The following is a 21174-nucleotide window of genomic DNA, read 5'->3' on the forward strand; positions in this document are numbered from 1 at the left end:
TTTAGTGGCATCATGTAAATCATGAATTTTTATTTTAAAGAGCTATTTAGAATGTGTTCTGATACTGTAGAAGACATGAGAGGTTACTAAGCCTTTATAGTAAGAGACTATAGAGAAACTAATGGGAGTGCCTTGTGTATTACAAATTTGACAGGTTACAGATACTTTGGCTATAGGGAACCTTAATAAAAGTAGGCCAGTTTGTGAATAACGACATAAATTAGCGTAAGTTAAATTTGTAAATGAGGAACATGTTGCTTCCAAGACCCAAAAAAGTGTTGGATTTATTTTAAAGTGTGGTGCTAAAGCCAATATTTGCTCTTGACAATGTCAGTGGTGGAGCAGCCCTTGGCTGACCTAATAATTCCCAAAACTTTAACTGAGAAGACAGGCCTTATACTATGTGTGGGGCAATGATCTGTCCCCTCTTTTTTTTTCTTTAAAACCTTTGTTAGTATTTATATTTCCTGAATGAATGGTTCAAATGAATCTACTGAAAGGAGGATGCCATCAGAGTAATATCATGTCATATCTGTGATTCTGGAGAAAATTGATTGTAGTTAATATCTTCTTGCAGAATTGTGTGTAATAACATGGCTATTGAAATACCCTGTGTATATGGCATCTCTTCAAAGGTGAAGCAAACTATGGCTAGGAGGCTATTGAAATAAGTACTGAATGGAGCATAGTAGCCAAATCCATGATAGCAAAACATTTTCCAGTTGTTGATTGCAGTTGGTAACAAGTAATATCTCTGGCACTGTGTCAGCACTAAATACTGTTACGTCTCATCTTTTGGTAATTCTCTACCTCACCTTAGGTAGTTTCCTAACAGACTGACCAGTATTCTGCTGAATACTCAAAGAATTCTCTCCCTAGATCTCCAGAGGTCTCTTTCTGTGCACATCCTCTCCGTAATGTCTCTCACAGACTCTGTCCACTTTGCTCTCTCCTGACACTTAGATCCATCTTTTCAATGCAGGGAATGGTCTGGGCTCTACACAGGGTCCTCTTCCCTGTGCTGCAGCCTGGAAATGATCTTAAACAAGTAAGATTGGGTAGTCAAAGGACTTGTCTCATTTGTTTCCTGTCACTCAAGGATCACTGTGCATTCTTGCCTTTGGAAACCTGTTTCTGTTTTTTATTTTGTTGTTTTGTTTTGTTTTCATATTATGTCCTTTTTCTTTCTTTTTTTTTTTTTTGTTGTTTCAAATGGAGAGTAAAGTCTTCACTATTTCTCCTTAAAAGAAAGAAGCTATCCTACTTACTTTGAAAATGTCTCAATTTTGCAAGACCGAACAATCTAACAATTAACAAATAGGCTTTACTGTTTCCATACTATTCTGCCCCGTCTGAGCCTTAAAACTATTACCAGGTACCTTTTAAGTATCAGTTCACATGATACACATGTGGCAAAAGCCTTCTCAGAACACTACTTTCTCATAGACCTTTTACTTAAAAGTGATTGCTCTATACTGTATAACTCGTTTATAGCAATTACCTACTGGTAAACTATAAACTCCATGGGGCAGTAGGAACCAGATCCATTTACCTCATCAACCTTGTAGGGTGGAACACAGCATCTAACACAGAAGAGTATCTCAGTAGACAGTTGTTGACTGCCTCAGATCTCTCCTATAAATTTTACTTTAGCCGTTAGTATACATGACTTATCATCCCACTCCATTTTAAAGTACTTGCAGAGAAGGCTTGTAATTTTACAGATAACATTGCACATATTTTCTAGTTGATAATATGCTTTTAATATATAGTTATGGAAAAGATTGACAGTGAGTATAGTCAGAGTAAAAAAACTGCTGAGTAATCCATCTTTTTTCATAATGTGAATAATGATTTTTATTTAATCATGGATAATCTATTTCATTTAAGATATTTTCCAATTTTAGTAAAGATAAACAATAAACATATCCCAATTCCTGAGAATGAAAATTACATTTTTTAAATTGGGTCATCTTAATTTTTCCTAAGGAATTTTAAATCAAGTTGAAAATCACTCAAGACAGATTGGTTACAAATAGCATATTAAAAATATAAAGAAAGAAAGCCTTTTTTAAAAAATGTCATATCTTCAAGAAGAGATATTGTGTTGAGTAAGGTGTTTTAAGCATTAGCTTTTAAATGATGAATTGCTATTAATCTAAAAACTGAGATTTTGTAACAGTTGACTTCATATATGAAAAAGTGCTAACACTCTAGGAGCAACCCAAAGCAAAAGCAAATAAAAAATGTCCCCCAAAAGAGAACATAGAGAGAGATTTTGGTTGCAATTAAAATAGACTAAACTTCTGTAATTAAAGAATCTAACATACTGATAATGCTTATATGTGGTGATCAAATTGAATTAGAACTAGTTTTTCAGATTTCTTCTCATTAATTTGCAGTGGAAGTTAATTTAAAAATATGATTGATAGAATTGTGTCATTTGGGAGCTGGAAGAGATCGTGCTCTAGATTCACATATGTAGATAAGGAAACTGAGGCACCAAATTGTTTAATTGACTTACTATTAGCAGAGCTCACTACTAAAAGGTTAATTCTAGCACATAAATGGATGGAATTTATCATTCAATTTAATTATTTTCTGTACATACTAGAAAAGTTAAATTCAAATAAAAGTTTTTTTAATCAATTTTGATTTAATATAAATGCCTTTTGTGCACATTATTTTTTTCTGGTGTTTATATGCAAAGACTTGAATATGAATTGAAATGCATTAAATTATTTATGAAAAAATGTTAAGTACCTGAACTAAATTTCCAAACCAAAGCACTGTTAGCAAATTTTGGAAAATATAACTAAACAAAACAAAATTTTCTTTTGTTTCATTTCATTGCAACTGTAACCAAGTTTACTCATAAAGAACAACGCATCATATAGTGTTTACAGTTTGTTAGGATCTATGCTAAGTATTTTCCATAAATTCTCTCACTTATTTCTATTAATGAATCTATGAAGTATATACTACTATCTTATTTCACATTTGAAGAAATGGTATCTTACAGGGAAAACAGAACTTTCTTTCCCAGCTAATATATGTCGGATCTAAGATTTTAAACCTAAGTCTATATGACTCAAGAAGCGATGTTCATTCATTCTCTCCTTTTGTGTTTTTCTTCCTTTTGGTTTTCTTGCTTTATTTCCTATCTTTACTAAATGATCAAGTATACCTGACATGATAAAAATATAGGGCATTGCTTATTATGCATATGAAAATGTTTTGTTAATTTATAGTCAATTCCTCTTTAAATTTTCTAATTTCTCTGCATTTAACAATTTGAGTTCTGCAAAACTTTATCATTTCCTATTGAGATGGCCACTTGTAAAATTTGTTTTTGCTTAACAAGTCTTTCTGCTTGAAATTACATCTTCTATATAACTTTCAATAATTTCGTTGTTTGACTCAAGATAAATGTCCAAACATACAGTGCAGATATGCAAGTCAATAATAAATCTGTAAATCTTGCAAGAGATAAAATATTTTAACATGAGAAATCAAAGGAAATTAACTAGGTTATTGTTGAATCACATAATCATTAACAAAAGGAATCTGCTAGAATTAGGATAATAGCAGTTGAGAGAGAAAATCAACAAGATTGATGATATGATAGATGTTCCAATATAGGATAATTTGAATATGAAAGAATAGAGATCCTTGAAGAAATTAATAAAATTCTTGAAATATAGTTGAATAAGTTACCCATTTACAATGATGAAAGTAAAATATAAGGAATTGAATTTTATTTAGAATTTTTTTTCTACTTTTTTTAACTAAAATTTTGGTCACTTTAAGTTTTTTTAGGGAGCTAGTTATTCTTAGGCAATTAGTTCTTCCTGCATAGTGAAAATCAGAGAAGTGATCCAATTTTTAGAATATAACTTTATTTTTTTAACTTATATTGTTAAAATATATTTTGTAATCTAAAATTACAGTTAAAATAGAGAACTGTTGATATATAATGAGATAGGACTCCTTATGGATCCAGTTAATAAAAAATCATTTACACAAACCTATTCTCTCTGGGTACTGTGGTAGGAACTGAGAATAAAGAGTTCAATAAGTAAGGTCTCTTTTCTCTAATATTTTATAGGCCAGTGAATGAGCTTTGGTATTCCACGCATTTTTGCCCTTTAAGAATTTCTCATCAGGGTGATTTGAAAATAAACTTAATTTGCTTGATTGCTCAGAAGCAACACACACACAGAGACTGTTTTTCAGGTTTTTTTTTAAAAACTCCAGTCTAATCACATGTGTAGACGTATCATCAGTGATTGGCCTTGTCCTTTTTAATAATTTTAGAGAACATTTTTGGAATAAACATTATTTAATAATAATGGTAATTCCCCTCTCTCTCTTCATATCTAGGCATAGTAGAAATGTTGGTAAAATGGTAACATTTTCCTCACATAAATTCTACCTGCTAATATTCAACCAGGTTTAGATTATAAATGAGTTGAGAAATTACCCATTTAATTAATCTTGCTCTAAAATTACATCTCACAAACAGGAACTCATCCCTCTTCTCTAGACCCCTCTTTCTGCAGCTCTAGACAAGTCCTTAGCAAACCTGTTACCAGTGCTGGAATGTGAAGCTTCCCCAAAATAACATTTCTCATGGGTGGGTAAAAGCACATATCATAAGATCAAGGTCATGTATCCAAACATCATACATACTTTGGCAGAGGAATTATAAATGTTAAGAAATATCCATGGAACTAAACCAAGCTGGAGGGAAAAGATATGTGCCATAATACCAAGAAGCTCATAACAGTATTATAATTATAAAATTTGGTGAAGTTCTCTTCTGTGATATTCACACTGAAAGATTTAAAAGCTAAACACAGGTAAAAAAAAATTCCTTCAAAAATACAGGGTTGTTGTTTGTTTTTTTGTCAACACAAAAACTCCTCAAGATATAAACAGTACAGGATCTTTTCCTTTTGATGTCTAACAGGCAGAATCCCTGCTGGTACCTGAAGCACATAGTGCACGTAGTGTTTTGGGAAGAAGGTACAATCTGCACCAAGACAGAGCTTGTCAAATGGAGTAAGGACTGGCCTTTGGGTCTAAAAAGAAATATGTCATTTGTTTCTTGGATTTTCTTTTTTAATATACCAGGACTTCTTCCAAAATGATCGATGCTCTGCATCTGGCAGGTCTTGTCATTTGGACCAGGGACAGTGTACTTAATCAGATCCAGTGTTAAATTCAAGGCATTTGTTCCAAATAACCAGAACCGAAGTGGTCCTCACTGGATCTTTGTTACCAGCCCAAGAATTCTCCAAGTCTTTTTTTTGTTGTTGGTTGGTTGGTTTTGTTTTTGTCAAGGTGATGGGGCTAGTCTCACACAAGAGAAAGCTGGGGGATATCCCAGCATGAAACTGGGACAAGTGAAGCTAAAAAGTCATCTATCTAAATCTCTTCAAGGAAAGAGAGCTGTCCCTCATTGCAGTGGTTCTCAAACAGGGACGGTTTTGCTTCCCATCGGAAATTTGATAGTATCTGGGGGTATATGGGCTGTCACAGAGCAGGTGAGTACAGTGTGCTATCAATATCTAATGGGCAGAGGTCAATGCTAAACACCTTCAATGCATAAAGCAGCCCCACACAATCAAGAATTAATTGGTTCCAAATGTCAATAATGCCAAGGTTAAGGTTGAAAAAATCTACCTTACTGACATCTAAAAAGAAAACTAATGTTCAAATCAAGAGATCACATAAACTCAGAAGCATTATCAGAGAAATGGTTTAACCACCTTACTGTAATTTTATTCTGGGCTCGAAACCTGGTAAAGCACATGTGTAATGATGCCTGAGCAAACATGCCCATTGCTGCATTGTCTCTCATAGAAAAACAGTGGGATAGCTCAAACGTCATATTACCAGAATCCCAATGTTTTTTCCTTGAGTCCATCTGCCTGCATGCAATGGCCCAAAGAAATGCATGAACAGGAGTTTGCAGTAGAGAAAGAAAAAATGTTAAATATTGAATTAGCCAATGTAAGGAGCTGGTTGGTCAGAGGTGAGATAAGGGTAATAAATCATTTCTTTAGGTCTGGAGGACAGTTCTGAAGTCTATTCAGATGTTTCTCTCTCTGGTCTCATGGGAAAGTAGTCAGAGGGTCGTTCCACCTCAGAGCTTAGGACTAAAACATAACTTAAGCCAACATGTTATCTTTAGCTTGCCAGAGGTCTGGACGATGTGACCATTAGTCAGGTCCCAGCTACTGTCTTCTGCTACCCTTGGGTGTTGCTGATTATCTAGGGGAAAGGCTAGGTCTCTGAGGGGTGGGTGTGTGTGTGTGTGTGTGTGTGTGTGTGTGTAAATACATACATACATACATACATACATACATACATACATTCAGAGAGAGAGACAGAGAGAAAATTTCTGGAGCTAAGATTTAAAACTAAGTTTAATCAAAGTCATAGGGACCCTCAGATTCAATCAGTCCACAGAGGTTTGGTTTCATGAATTATGTTGCATGTATATTCATGTAAGAGGATATTATGGCATTTAAAATAGCACATGGATCTATGTGTATTAACATGAAAAAATATCCATTAAATATTGAGTAAAAAATGAATTGTTATAAAAGTGTGGGCAGTGCAATCCTATTTTGCTTTAAAATGTATATTTATAATGGTCATTAAAGAAGTTAAATGAGAAAGTTTTGAAGTGAGATAGACTAGAATTACCAGTTATGTTTTATTTTTATAATAGAGGTTATCTTCTTAGATTTGTGATAAATTATGCCAATTGGACGTCAGTTATATAATAGAAGCTCATAAAAAAACCTTTCACAAAAACAAATTCAAACCTTTAAAACAATATATGTGTTTTTGTGAATTTGAACTGTTTAATCATTCCTTATGTACTCACTCACTGATTTATTCTTTAAACAAACATTTATTTCATATCTTATGATAAGTTATGCACTAGACAAGACTCTGAGAATACAACAGTATATACAAGAGACAAAATATCTGTCTTCATGGAGTTGGTTGCATGTGTGCGCATGTGCACACATGTGCGCCTATGTGTGTACACAAATACTGTGTCCTTAGAGATTTTGGTGTCCTTAGTAAAGATTTTCTTGCAGTAAGCCACAACACCCTATTTTCATGCACTGATGTCTCTGAATTTTAACGTAATGCCCTAAAGAGCTACTATTCTAAGGTTTTACCAGAAAAGACCTAAAGCCTCTTTTTGTTGTTAAAAACAAGCTGGTGGTGAATGCATTGACTCGTGGAGCAGGTGCTGTTTACAAAGACCGTTGCTATTGGAAACTGCCTCTTTGACTGGCCTTTTCTTCGTGAGGAAGCCACTAAACAAACTTTTCTGAAGCTGTTGTTGTCAGGCATTCATAATGCTGGGGTGATCAGCAGAACTCTTTCTTGGTGGCTCTGTAAAATAAACTCTCTGTCCTCTCTTGGTGGCTGCATCTCAGCTCATGTGTCTTTCTACCGGATCAGCTCTTCTTTCTTGCCAGGATTCTAATTCAATCTGTAAAGTCCTGCTGACAAAATAGCGATTTGTGGGTGTTCTCCCTAATTTTCTTCTTCTTAATTGGAATCTAGGTTAAAAATATAAAATAACATGGGAAAGTTAAACAATATAAATTGAAAGCTTTATAAATTTTGAAACTACAAAGAAAATGACACTCTTGTAAATAAGCAGGATTTGATTTCCTATCCAATTCAGTTATATAATTTAAAAAATATTTTCCTCCTCAATAATTAAAAAAACAAAAATCATCCTATATGCAAAACTCTTATTAGGAGTCTGATAGAAACACACTGTTCCCAGCACTCCAAGAATTAGCCCGTAGAGTGCTGTGAATATTGTTCTTTAATTGCCAATATTCATGGCCTTAAAATTTCTTAGACTCAACAGATAAGAATAATATGAAAGAAATCTTGACATCCATAACTTTTAATTGTAAGTTAATAAATACGATATAGCTAAAGCATTATTAAGGGCTTGCATCCTTAATCTATTTTTAGTCTTTAACCCTAGACCTCCAAAATTCTAGGAATAATTAATTAAAAATAAAAATGAGAGAGTATAACCTAGATTTATCTGGTAAAATGATTTACCCTTTTTATGAACCAAAAATTTCAAAAGGCAAAAAAAGATACTTAAAGGCAAATAGGACACATTTTTTTACCTCTAGGAAAGAAAAAGTGTAACCTTTTGTTTTTTCTATTTTTCTTTTTTTTCTCTTAGCTGCCGGAAAGCTTTTAGCCAGTTCATTCCCAAATCATGCTTAAATCACATGCCTCAGAAGAACAAGTGCTTTTGTGATTTAAATGTAATCTCTGTTTTATACTTTATTCTTAAATGTCATATTTAGAATTATTTTTATTTGCTATGCTATACCAAGTCTTTTTAAAAGTTTTTGGGTGGCATCATAAGTAAGATATGTAATCAGAGCCATCTTTGTGGATCACTGCAGTTGATAGAGTCTCATGCTCTAAGGATCCTATGCTTGAGGTTCAATGCTCTATGATTGCTGTCTCAAAATTCTCAGTAATTTTTTATCCGTGAATTTATCTTTAGTAGTTGAAGTCCACTGGGACAGTGGAACATGTACTGAGGATTTAGAGCCTTTGCTCATGCTCAGTCTGCCTCCCTGACTTCTTTCTTGCTAGGATGTGTGATAGGTCTTTTGCTCTCAACCACCTGGTACCCCGTCTGGCCCCCTCATTTTCACCCCTGCTTTGGAGCCACTGATGCCCCTCTGCTCAGCTGGTCCAGTGTGTCATCAGCAGAGGAAGGCTCACATAACACTTTTGTGTCCACCCCAATTTGGGGGCCTGGGTGAAAGCATGGGGCAAGTCAGACTTGGGCAAGTCAAATCCTGGTACAGAGAAGGGCAGCAGCTGTCTCTGTCCTGGGCTGGCAACACCAAGGCATATTAAGCTGTCAATTGACTGAGGCCTTGATGGAGGCCTTTAACTCACACCCAGTCCAGAAAGCAAACTCATTCCACAATGGAGGTTGTGCTTTTTTTCAGGGTTGTTCTCTCACTTGTGTTGGCAATAAGTACGTGAAAATGGCAAATTCATGTCTCTATCTCTAGCTGTGGCATTTTTAATTTTCATTAGGCCCCACAAATTATGTATCCCATCCTATATGTGATAAATTCATATTTTGTTATTTATTCATTCTTTCAGTTGTTCAATAAAATTTTTTTTCACCTAGCATTATTTTAAAAACTATTATAATATTGAGTTGAGTATCACCATGCAGAAAATATGCTCTCAGACCAACAAATCAGATAAATTTGAGATTTCAGTAGCCATATATCAGAACACAGATTTTAAATACTATGTTAGAAATCTTGATTGTATAGGATGGCTTCTCCATGATCATATAGTACACGTTAAAAGATGTAACTGCCTCAGAATTTCCTACAACATAATAGAATATTATCCTAGCCTTTTCAGAGTCAAAATGACAATTTCTGAATGATATGTATAGAATTTGCAAAAAGCATATGTGATTACCATCAGGAATTGCTAGTATGTGGTTTAAATATGCTTATGTTTTATGATTAAAAATGAACATGATAACTAATTGTTCCTACTACTTATATTAAGTATGCCATATGCTTACTGCTCTTCTCTATTAAATATATGCCACATTAACCATCTGCTCTTCTAATCCAATACTGATAGTAATCAGTTGTGGAGACCCAGGTATACCAGCCAACGGACTGAGATATGGAGATGATTACGTGGTTGGACAAAATGTTTCCTACATGTGCCAGCCAGGCTATACAATGGAATTGAATGGTTCCAGAATCAGGACTTGTACAACTAATGGCACATGGAGTGGAGTAATGCCAGCTTGTAGAGGTATAATGATTTCTTCAATATCGATAAGTGATAACCACAACGTATATCTTTTTTTAATATGCAAATTTAAAGTAAATTTATGTATTGTTTCACTTTTTTGATACTGAAAAATGATTTCTTCATTTTTTAAAATTTTTAAACCATATATATATAACAATATTAGCATTTAAAATTATGTCAACAAAAACGTTATATCTTACTGTGAATAATGATAGTGACCTTTAATGCAACCAAAACAAATATATCAAGTACTCTGATATGTAAGTTACCATCATCATTTATATCAATTGATGAATATTTAAAAAAGAATATAACCTTAATGAATTAGGACCTTAATTTGATGATCTACTTGGGTCAAGTAATTAAAGGATGGGGAGAAAACCTTTCAATAGTTTGAGAACAGTAAGCCTGAATTATAAAACTGTCATTTTTCTTAAAGAAAAGGAGAAACTGTATATTTAAATAATGCAATCTAGAATTAATCTGTTAGTCAATATAGACATGTATTCTGCTACCTTAGGCTATTTGTGTTTCATTGGAAATATTTTCATATTTTTTGCTAATGTTTTTGATTACATGTGGAATATTGTAGATGCAATGTCAGGTAATCTATATTGTTCTATAATATTATTGATTTTTAATAATTGAGATTTCTAATTCAGGTGTCTCTCCAAGCATGTATAAAGTGACAGTTTATTATCTCCCTGACATAATAATTAACAAAAAGAATAATTCTAATGTGTGGTTTTTCTTCTTGATTTCACAGTTTCTGAATCAGATTGCTATAAATAGTATGTGAAAATATATGAAGACATTTTGTATTTTAGAACTTATTTTATACATAATTAATTGATCCTGATAATGTCAATGTTTTACAACTCCAGAAATTATTCATATATGTTGCTAGTCATCAAGCTATAATCATTCCTCATTTTTAAATTTGGCAGTTGGTACCCTTCCCCCCGCCCCCTTCTCTTTCATCTTATCCAACCTATCTCTGCTTGAGGACAATTAAAAACAATTTTTAAAATGAATGTTTAAAATTTTAATGATACATTTAAAAGTTCTAAAATAAGTTTTAACATATGAATCTAAGTGGTTAATAGAACCAATTTGGCACTTTTAATGAGATACGTGATTTGGGCTTTCAAAAATGTCACAGAATTACTACCAAATTGCTTGCTACAGTGTTGACATACTATGTATAGTTAAACAGCCCAGCTCTTCAGTATGTCTAAAGGTCATTGGAAAATAATATAAAACCAATAATTTATTTGTTACAGTATATTGGACGGAAGATCACCATCTGTTTGCCTTCCTTTAGATGTCAGGGAGCTTGTTTTGTAAGAGAATCTCTGACAACCAGTAGCCATTATGTTGCCAAGGAATAGTTGCATTCTAGAGGAATTAATTCTAGGGATGTTTCAGGAGTACTACCAGGAGAATAAAACTTGTCATACCATGTTGTCCTCCAAAAGGTTAAATTAGCACATATGCTTCTCTTAATGATACTTATTTTTTTTTTAAACCCTGGGTATTTCAACAGCTGTGTCTAATCGTTTTTAATGTAATTGCAGCTGTTACCTGCCCAACTCCTCCCCAGATCTCTAATGGAAGGTTGGAAGGAACAAATTTCGACTGGGGCTTTAGTATTAGCTACATCTGTTCTCCAGGCTATGAACTATCCTTTCCTGCTGTTTTGACCTGTGTAGGGAATGGTACCTGGAGTGGGGAAGTACCACAGTGCTTACGTAAGTATAATTTCCATACTTAAAATTATATTTTTGCCATTTTCACTCTCTTAGAGCTATTTACTGAGACTAAAACTGTTAAAGTTTTCAAATTTTGTTAGTATAAATATGAGATTGTTCAACACCTTCCAATGTGTAATCAAAGTTCAGTGAAAAATCAGTTTACCAATGAAGCTACTTTTCATGTAATCCAATCATTATGTTTTTTCTACTCTAATTCTAAAGTTTAGACTAAACTGCTTTGTTTGCAAACTTTTCTTAATTTTCAAAATTATTCCTCAAAAAGAGACAACTCTGATATTAATCTGCCAGAAAATTATTTTTGTTTAGGTACAGTTTATCTCAGCTGAATGCTCTAACTTAACTCCAAATCTCTTTCTGTGATAAATTCATGTCACTTCTACATGTTCATTCTAATCAAGTTTTTATGATGGTATTTGCTATGATAATGTTTGTGATTATACATTTAAAATTATCAAGGTAAGCATAGAGATGAGATTATTTTTATAGGGGTTACTGTATACTACATATCCCAGCAAATATCACTTCAAGATTAATTTGGAAGATTACAAAAGACAACGAAAGTCAAATTTCTATTTTACACAAATTATTATAACACATAACGTGGGCAGTGCTCATTCAGAGATGTTTAATGCTATCTTGTTCCTAGCGTTTTTTCCTTCTCAGCATGGGGTAGATGAGCACTCTGCCTGTCCCCAAAGCCTTGAAGTTAGGCAAAGCTAACTGACTAAACTGCTCAGAATCCTACAGTCTTCTCATCTTATTCAGAGCAGAAGCCAAATTGCCTGCAGGCTCATAGAACCCTTTTCTTACTTCCCCCTGATCTCATATCCTGCTGTTCCCCCCAACCACCCACTCACCCACCCAACCCCCATCCACTCTACTCTGGGCATACAAGCTTCTTTACTTTTCCTTGAACATTCAGCCATGCTTTGGTATCAGGGCTTTTTGTAATCATTATTTACTTTGCCTAGAAATTCCTTTTACTCTTTTGGCTTTTTATTCAAAATCCTTCTTCTCAGTATTGTTGTCTTTGATCACCATTTTAAAATTTAATATCTTGACCTATAATACTACCCTTTTATGCTTTATTTTTTCTCCTTAATGGTCTTCTTTCACCTCTTCTGTTTTCTCCTTACAAGTGTTACATTTTACTTATCTTTATTATATGAATGATGTACTCTACCAATGTTATAGAGCAGGGAGCACAGGTTCATTTATTGATGCTTGACATGTATGTTATAGAACAAATCAGTGGGGAAAGAATGGACATTTCAATTAATGCAACAAGGCAGTTAGCTTAGAAAACACAAACACACACAATTTCTATCTCATGTCAAATAACAAATCCATACCAGATTCATTCAGAAGTTTTAAAAAATAAGAGACTATCTAAATGACCTTAGAGTAAGAAAAGATTTCTTAAACAAGATGCAAAAAGTTTTACCATAACTGAAAAGTAAAAAGTAAATCAGGTGCATTAAAAATTTTTAATTTCTCATTATGAAATGATCTGTTGGAAACTCAGATAATATCAATATGCATGGAAAAATAATAATATATGGATTATATAAAGATTTCCTAAAACAAAAAAGACAATAAGGATGGGCAAAAGACATAGCTATTTACTCACAGGATTGAAAAAAGAAGTTGGACAATATCAAGTGTTTGTGAGGGTGTAGAGCTATGTATACATTGATGCACTCATGGCAGATGTTTAAATTGGCACAGCAATTTACAAAAATTTTTATTATGTAGTGAAATTAAAGATATGCAGAGTCTGTGGCCCAGAAATTGTATTCCTGGGTATGTGCCATACATAAATTTTTGTCCATGTGCCTAGGGAGACATGTCCATGAACACTAATATCAGTTGTCAGTTGTAAAGCTAAGTAAGTCAGTACTAAAGCATGCATGTGAATGTGGTAAATTTATTAAGAAATATATTAAAATGAGAAATCTAGAATTCAGGATGTGACAAGGTCTGTTAACTGGGGCTTCAGAAAGGGGATGCTATCTGGGAGGCGCTCACAAGGAATTTCAGCAGTGGTGGCAATTTTCGCTTCCTTAAGTTTGGTATTGGGCTCATGCATATTCATTTTATAACTTAGTGACATTCATATAACTTATATATAGGTGTATCCTTTTGAATGAATCACATGTTTTAGCATAAAATGAATATATATTTAATATGCTGACTAGAATTATGATAAAGACAAATTATTAGGTTTACATTGTCATAGTTTATTCGAAGAGCTTCCTATATTAAATGATTGCAAATACTGGATATACATTCCATGATTTTGCTGGCCCATCAGATCATTCATATATTTGCTCCAGAGAGATATTACTAACCAGTTATACAGAGCATGAGAGATAAAAATAATTTACTATTACAGTTGCGATTTTTGCAATATCCAAAGAAGCTGCTTCTAGGTAACGTGATATTTTAGAATAAGTCTGTTCTAATGTCTCAAGGTTGATGTCACACAAATTGTCCCTTAAAATTCTGATTTATGCTAAGGATCATCTTAGAAAAGACCAGTGTGTTCTAAATGAGACGAGGTATTATTCTGTGGCCACTTTAGCGTAGATGGGAACAAAGAGGTATTACAAAAATGAGTTTATTGCAAAGTTTGTTTGATATGAATGAAAAAAATCTCAATCAAGAAGTTTCTTTGTATGTTTTATTTTTTGATCCATTAAAATTAAAATAGTAATAAAATTCTCACTATTGACATTTAAATTATAATTATCAAGATATGATAGGGCAAACTTTGTCCTAATTACTTTACATATATTATTTCTACTACACATAACAGGAATCCTGGGTAAGTATGTTTAGTCATGACATTTTAATAGATAATGACATTTGGGATCAGAGGGGGAGATTAAATTATAAGGACACTACAATTCTGTCATCATTTAGGGAACCAGCTACATTGTTATGTGGCTTAAGGTCACACTGCTAGTAAACGCAGAGTATGAATTCCAGTTCAGAGAAGGTAGACTTAAGAGACAATTCCCTTATCCATTGAATAGCCAAATTAATTCATTTTAGGGATTTTATAAAGAGGAAAGCCTTTTCTCTTTAAATCTGTTCAAAGCGTGTCTTTTTATGTTAAAGTTTATATCACTGTGATCTGAAACCTTTGAAAATAAACCTGTGTCTTAAGCCTCTAAACCTGACACCAGTAGATTTGGATTAGTATATGAAAATATACATATAGAAACAGATGGAATGATGGGAGTGGGGAGAGAACTGAGGAATTTATGTGGGTGCATTTTATTCCTCCTTTTTTTTTTGAATAAGATTTCATGATGAGCGACTCAGCAGAAATATACAAGAGAACCTTTTCAGAAATAAATTATGAAATAACTTATCAATAGAAGTGATTGCTAAAGCTGAAATGCCCATTGATAATGATTACTGAAGAAATATCCATTCAATTCAAAATGTGCTAGAGCTACAAAGTAGTAAGATAAGGGCCCTGGCCTTTAAGGTTTGATGTTATATGGCTAGAAGTGCTTGCCGGGTATATTGCATGCCGGGTAGCCCTAAGGTTTACAATATATAAGAAATAGTGAAAATTAAAACAAAACACAATTTAAAAAATGTTTATTTTACCTGTGTTACTTTAGTCTTAATTTTCTCCTCAACCTTTTTTGTTTTAATAGTTATCTAATAATTACTTTTAATTTTAAATGTTTTAAAAATTTAAAAGAATGTTTCTAAAAAGAGGTTCGAAAATGTAAGGTTCTCTTAGAGTCTGAATTTCAGAGAAAGTCTTTCTTTGAGCATTGAGTTTAAGACTAAGATATTCTCTAATTAAGGTACTCATGCATTCCAATTTGCCTGCAGCATTCCTGGTTTATACCTGTTGTCCTGGTAATTGTCCTATCCAGTTAGAGGCCCCGTTTCACTCTCAAAATATCTTGGTTTAGATGATACATTTTATAGTCACTCAACCTATAGTCATCTTGAGGCAGAGTTTATACTTAGAAACAGTTGGTTGTGGTGGTTTGTTTGCTTTGTAGAGAAATAAGCTCGCAGGTGCTTAATCTACAAATGTTAAAATTGAGTACACTCAAAAATAGTTAAAATGGCAAATCGTATGTTATGTATTTTTTACTACAATAAAAAAAAAATTGAAAGCATAGTATATAGGTACCTTTGCTTCAGTTATCTACTAGATTTGAAACCATTTGATTTCATCCCCTATTACTCTTCTACATGCTCACTCTGCTCCAGCCTTCCTGACCTTTCTCTTCCTCTAATATGCTAGACTTGCCCCAGCATATAAGGCTTTGGCAGTGCTGTTTCCTCTATCTGGAATACTTTCCCTTGAGATGTCAGCATGCATAAATGCTTTGCTTCCCCCAAGTCTTTTCTCAGTAAGAGACACCCTGGCCACGTCATTTAAAATCCACTCCCACCACTCACCATCTATCATGTCCACACATCCACACTCCTGATCTCCTTCTCTCACACTGTTTCCACATAGGACTCATCACCTTCCCACATACTACCTTTTTTACTTATTAATTATGTTATTGTTTGTTTGGTTTCTTCACAAATATGTAAAATCCAAAAAGGACAGGAATTTTTGTTTACTGATAAGTCTAAAACTATCTAGAATAGTGTTTCTTTGACAGTTAAAAAAATACATGTCAAACAGAATTATCTAATCAGTTTGTTTAGAAATCCTGTTAGGTTGATCCTTTCAGAGGCTGTAGAATACTGAGATTCCTTAGTTTGTTTAGATTTGGACCCTGATGGTCTTTTCTCTTAAAAACAAACAAACAAAAAACCACTTAATGCCCCCACCTCCAAAGAATTTTGAAGACAACAAATACTGACTTATGTGCTCTGATTATTCAACAAAACAAATAATCATATATTTTACATACATATAAAAAGACATAGCAATCTGGAGAGTACAACTCAGACATTCTGACTTGGTTCTTTCTGACAGCTATCTGTGAATCACGTGCCTTTTCAGGCATATACTTCAACTTTTCAGCCTCTATGTACAAATACGTGGTTTGATTCTGGTCAGTATGGAAAAAACACACACACACACACACACACACACACAGTTCTTAAGGTGGGCTACTAGGTAGAAAATACCTGAATCAGACTAACTTTTAAATTATTATACTGAGTTGAACATTCAGTATTTATTCATGTAAAGAAAAGCTTAAAAATTCATTGGGAGAGTATAACATCGATAAACATATCACTTTGGTGCAATATTCCAGTTGTCATCATTTTTCCAAATTGTTTACTCGGATAAATTCTAAATCTTTGTTATAATTGTCTTTTTTTACTCTTCCAGCAAAGTTTTGCGGTGACCCTGGTACACCTGCCCAAGGAAAAAGAGAAGGCAAAAGCTTTATATACCAGTCAGAGGTTTCATTCAGTTGCAATTCTCCTTTCATATTAGTGGGATCAAGCACCAGAATCTGTCAAGCAGATGGCAGTTGGAGTGGTTCGTCACCTCACTGCATAGGTAAGACTAATGAAAGGTCGATTACACTCAGTAGTTTGGATAGACTACATAGTGGTGACATTTAATGGTTTTCTTTATCCTATAAATAATAGTTGACTAAATATGAAAAACAAATAGAAAAGCAATTAGAAGACACTAAAAAGGAATATTGGTAAAACATATGATATTTTTAGCATGGAAAACTTGCAGGAGAAATACTTGAAATAAAAATTTTATCAATAAAATGAAAAAGAAAAGCTTTCAGATTAATAGCATTATTAATTACTGACATCAGCATAGCTCTTTAGAGTTAAAGCATATTTAAATGAAATTAAACTTACTCCAAAATTATAAAAAAGGTACATTGATTTCAAAATAGCTCTAAGTACATTTCTTTTATTATTTTTATTTATTTTTAATTATAGTTGACATACAATATCATGTTAGTTTCAGATATACAAAATAGTGACTAGATATATATATATAATTTATGAAGTGATCACTCTGGTAAGTCTTATGCCCACCTGGCACCGTACATAGTTATTACAATATTATTGACTATATCCCCTATGCTTACGTTACATCCCCATGACTTCTTTTTTATAACTGGCAATTCGTCTAAGTACATTTCTGTAATCCTGATATTAAATGCCACATTTGGTAAACTAACCAGATAACCTGTCATACAAACTATCCAACTCAGAGAATGCCAGCCCTACCATCCTTATGTCTGAATCTCCAGCAGATGTCAGTTAAAAATCCAAATAACTAAGTCATGTTTCTGGAAAAAAAATCTTACTTTTTGAGGGGAATATTACCCTACCTGAGATTATAATTTAGCAAAGTCTTTGGGCAAATATTTTATGCATGTGTTCTTCTTTCATATTCTCCATTTTTTCCTTAAATTTTATCCACAGAGTTAGTTGGATGTCAAGTACTTTTATATTACAAGGTTTCAAAGTTATAGAATTGCATATTTCATTTAAAGTGCAGTCTACCTGAATTTCTTGCTTTAAGATTAGCAGGCTTCCGTCCATGGCGAAATGCTATTAGATTACACTATTAATACCTAGGACCCTTTCATTATACCTAAGATTACTTAAAATTGTTTTATATAAGAAATATACATTTAATATCATTTTAGTTTTTTTTAAATTATGTTTTTAATTTTTATTTTAGAACCCACTCGTACCTCATGTGAAAACCCAGGAGTGCCACGGCATGGATCTCAGAACAATACATTCGGATTTCAAGTGGGTACTTTAAATAAATATTTCCATTTAGTATAAAACTAGATCAGAAAGCTTCTTTAGTTTGCATGCATATAGTCCTGTCGATGCGATGCAGACAGAAAAAAAGTCATGCTTATATCTGTATTATAAACATATTTTTAAAAAAGTAATAGGCAACAAAAGAGCGAAATTAAGAAAATTAGAAGAAAAATATGCTTCAAGAATAATAGCCTAACTGACTATAAGGATACAAGAAAAGAAAAATTGGACAGAGCTGTGAGCATAGGAGAATCCATAAGCAGTAGTTAGTATGTAAGAGAGTGTTAGAGTACATTCAGGGGTAAATGAATAAACTCTACAGGAAGATGTGGGGACAGTGAGGAAATGTATAGATGAAAGAAGTTAAAGGAAAGACAAAGATTTAGCTAATATATAAAAATTTATTCAATAAGGCAATAAGATGAAAATATTTTTGTTTTATAGTGTATATATAATACTAAAACTTTTTATACATTGTCATTGATGTGGAAATTATTTGCAAAAATAATTTAACCATAACCTATTGTTACGCGACACGTAGTTGGATTGTTATAATTCTTTAGCATGCCCAGTCATGTGCGGCTGACTTTCTTGTTCTCTCTTTGTCCAATTTAGATTTTATACAGAGATTCATCAAGTTTTTCATTACAGGGGCCTAAGGGGAGCCAAAGTGTATACTGATTCCAAAAGGAAATAGTCAATTTACACATTATCCAACTGCCTCGTGTTGCAGGGTTTTCTAAATTGTGCTATTTTTTTGTGAAATTAAGTGTGAACTTGAAAAACATCCATTTCTAAAGAAAGTATTCATCAAAGGTGCCATATTTTTGTTGCTAAAAATAGTTTTCATTTATCTACAGTTCAGGCTCAGTATGAACATTGATTTGATAGTGTTTTCAATTCTTCTGGTTTGCCTCAGGCCTGTCTAGAAAATACAAAACTGTAAAAAAAACTGTCTCAGTCTCTATTATATTGATGTTTTTAGAAAACTTTAGATTCACATGTACATAAAAGGTTTTACCAATTGAACTAAATCCTGGAAAATAGACAAATAGCTATAAAGCATTAATCCTCGTCGTATAGACCAAGAAACTGAAACAGAATGTGACTTGACTTTGATCACAGAGCAAGTAATTGGCAATATTCTGACGGAACACAGGATTTCAATGTTAGTGTCTGTGTACTAAATCAGATGATTTTCTGAATGAGTCCTTTCTAGTAAATACCCTTTGAGATAATGGAAATGGAAATGAGTAAGATTGAGTTTGGAATAATCATCCAATGAAACGAATAGAATCATTAACCCTGCATTTTAAGAATTTTATTATAATCACTAAAAAATGTTATAAAATTAACCTAACCTTGAATTCATATTATTTGGCTAATAAACATATATTAGATCCTTATATTCTATCTGGGTAAACATGAATAGACTAGATTTCAAATATGGTAAAGTATAATTGTATATAATCTCTTTTAATTACAAATGATATACTGAGTATATTAAATTAAGGACATCAACTTTTCTACAAACATATGGCAGAAGTGTGTGTGTATACTAATTGCATTTACTAAATCTATATAGAGCCAACAGAATTTTAAAAATTCTGATTCTAACTAATATCAATTTATTGGTGAATTCTAAATAATATATACCTGGAAAAGGCATCTTTATTGATTGAGAAAATCTTTTGCTTGTAAGTAGCAGAAACTATTTTGAGCTAGCTTTAGCCTAAAGGCATTACAAGCCATTTTGCAGGTATGTCTGAGACCACAAGAGAAAAAATCTAGGTGAGACTCATCAAGCCTAGGATTTAGAAACTAGACAATAGGACTCAGTCTTCCACACTGCTCTATGTTTATCTACTTTGTTCTCCCTCTCTGCAGATTGGCCATATGGTCAAGGGTGCCTTGTTTCTATTTGTATTTAAGCCACATACAGAAATTGATTAATTCCCTCAATCTCCGTTCCAAATTTCTAGAGAGGGAATCAGAATGTCCCAACTTTGTATTCATCCAGGTTTTATTAGGTAGCCAATAGTGAGTTAAGTGAAAACAGGTATGTATAGAAACCCCACTTCTGGGAAGGACAAGATAAAGGAGGAAGTTATGAATTGTTTTCTTTAATGTGTTTATTCACTCTCCTTTTCTATATAGATTTATATAATAGATCTTTGGACATGGATATAATTATTAACATATAAGAATATATCACCTCTTGCTAGAGATGTTGAAAACTCTAGTGTTGAAAAAAATACTCAACATAATTTCTCTTTTTATCCAAAATATTGAAAACTGGAACAATTTTTGCTAGAAATAGGTTGCTAGTGAAGGGAGTAGCTGTCAAAATGATTGATACAACATCTAGATTAATTATGGAGTATATGCCAAACATATATTTCATTAATGGTTATATCACTCTTGAAATTGAACTCTGGGCATTGGAAGATACATTATGTAGATTTAGGGCTTGTTACATAAAGCTATTATAGACATGAAATATTTTAAAGCTGACTCTTAGATGTTTAACCCCAAGATATTTAACACGAAAATATTTAACCCTACCGAAATAACCATGGTGATGATGTGTGATTTCCAGTTTTATATTTAAAATTAACACATAAGTACATTTAATGAGGCAAACATGTTACCTTTCAATGATGAATATGATGACATGAATTTTGAAACAAAAAAAATGTAAAATTCAATTTTTTAAATTAAAAATTTTTGCTTATTTTTTAATATAAATTCACAAAAT

General features: G+C 32.8%; 1 protein-coding gene across 1 annotated transcript in view; it reads left to right on the forward strand.

Moving 5' to 3' along the window:
- Positions 1–21174, forward strand: part of CSMD3 (CUB and Sushi multiple domains 3) — a 1005898-nt gene that overhangs the window by 957642 nt on the left and 27082 nt on the right. Inside the window, exons 60-63 of the mRNA XM_039853604.1 lie at positions 9703–9882; positions 11460–11633; positions 16993–17166; positions 18325–18398. Of these exons, the coding sequence (XP_039709538.1) occupies positions 9703–9882; positions 11460–11633; positions 16993–17166; positions 18325–18398 (602 nt within the window). The remainder of the gene's footprint in view (positions 1–9702; positions 9883–11459; positions 11634–16992; positions 17167–18324; positions 18399–21174) is intronic.

Source organism: Pteropus medius, unplaced genomic scaffold (assembly GCF_902729225.1).
Source record: "Pteropus medius unplaced genomic scaffold, Ma_sr-lr_union100, whole genome shotgun sequence".
In the NCBI taxonomy this organism is placed as follows: domain Eukaryota; kingdom Metazoa; phylum Chordata; class Mammalia; order Chiroptera; family Pteropodidae; genus Pteropus; species Pteropus medius.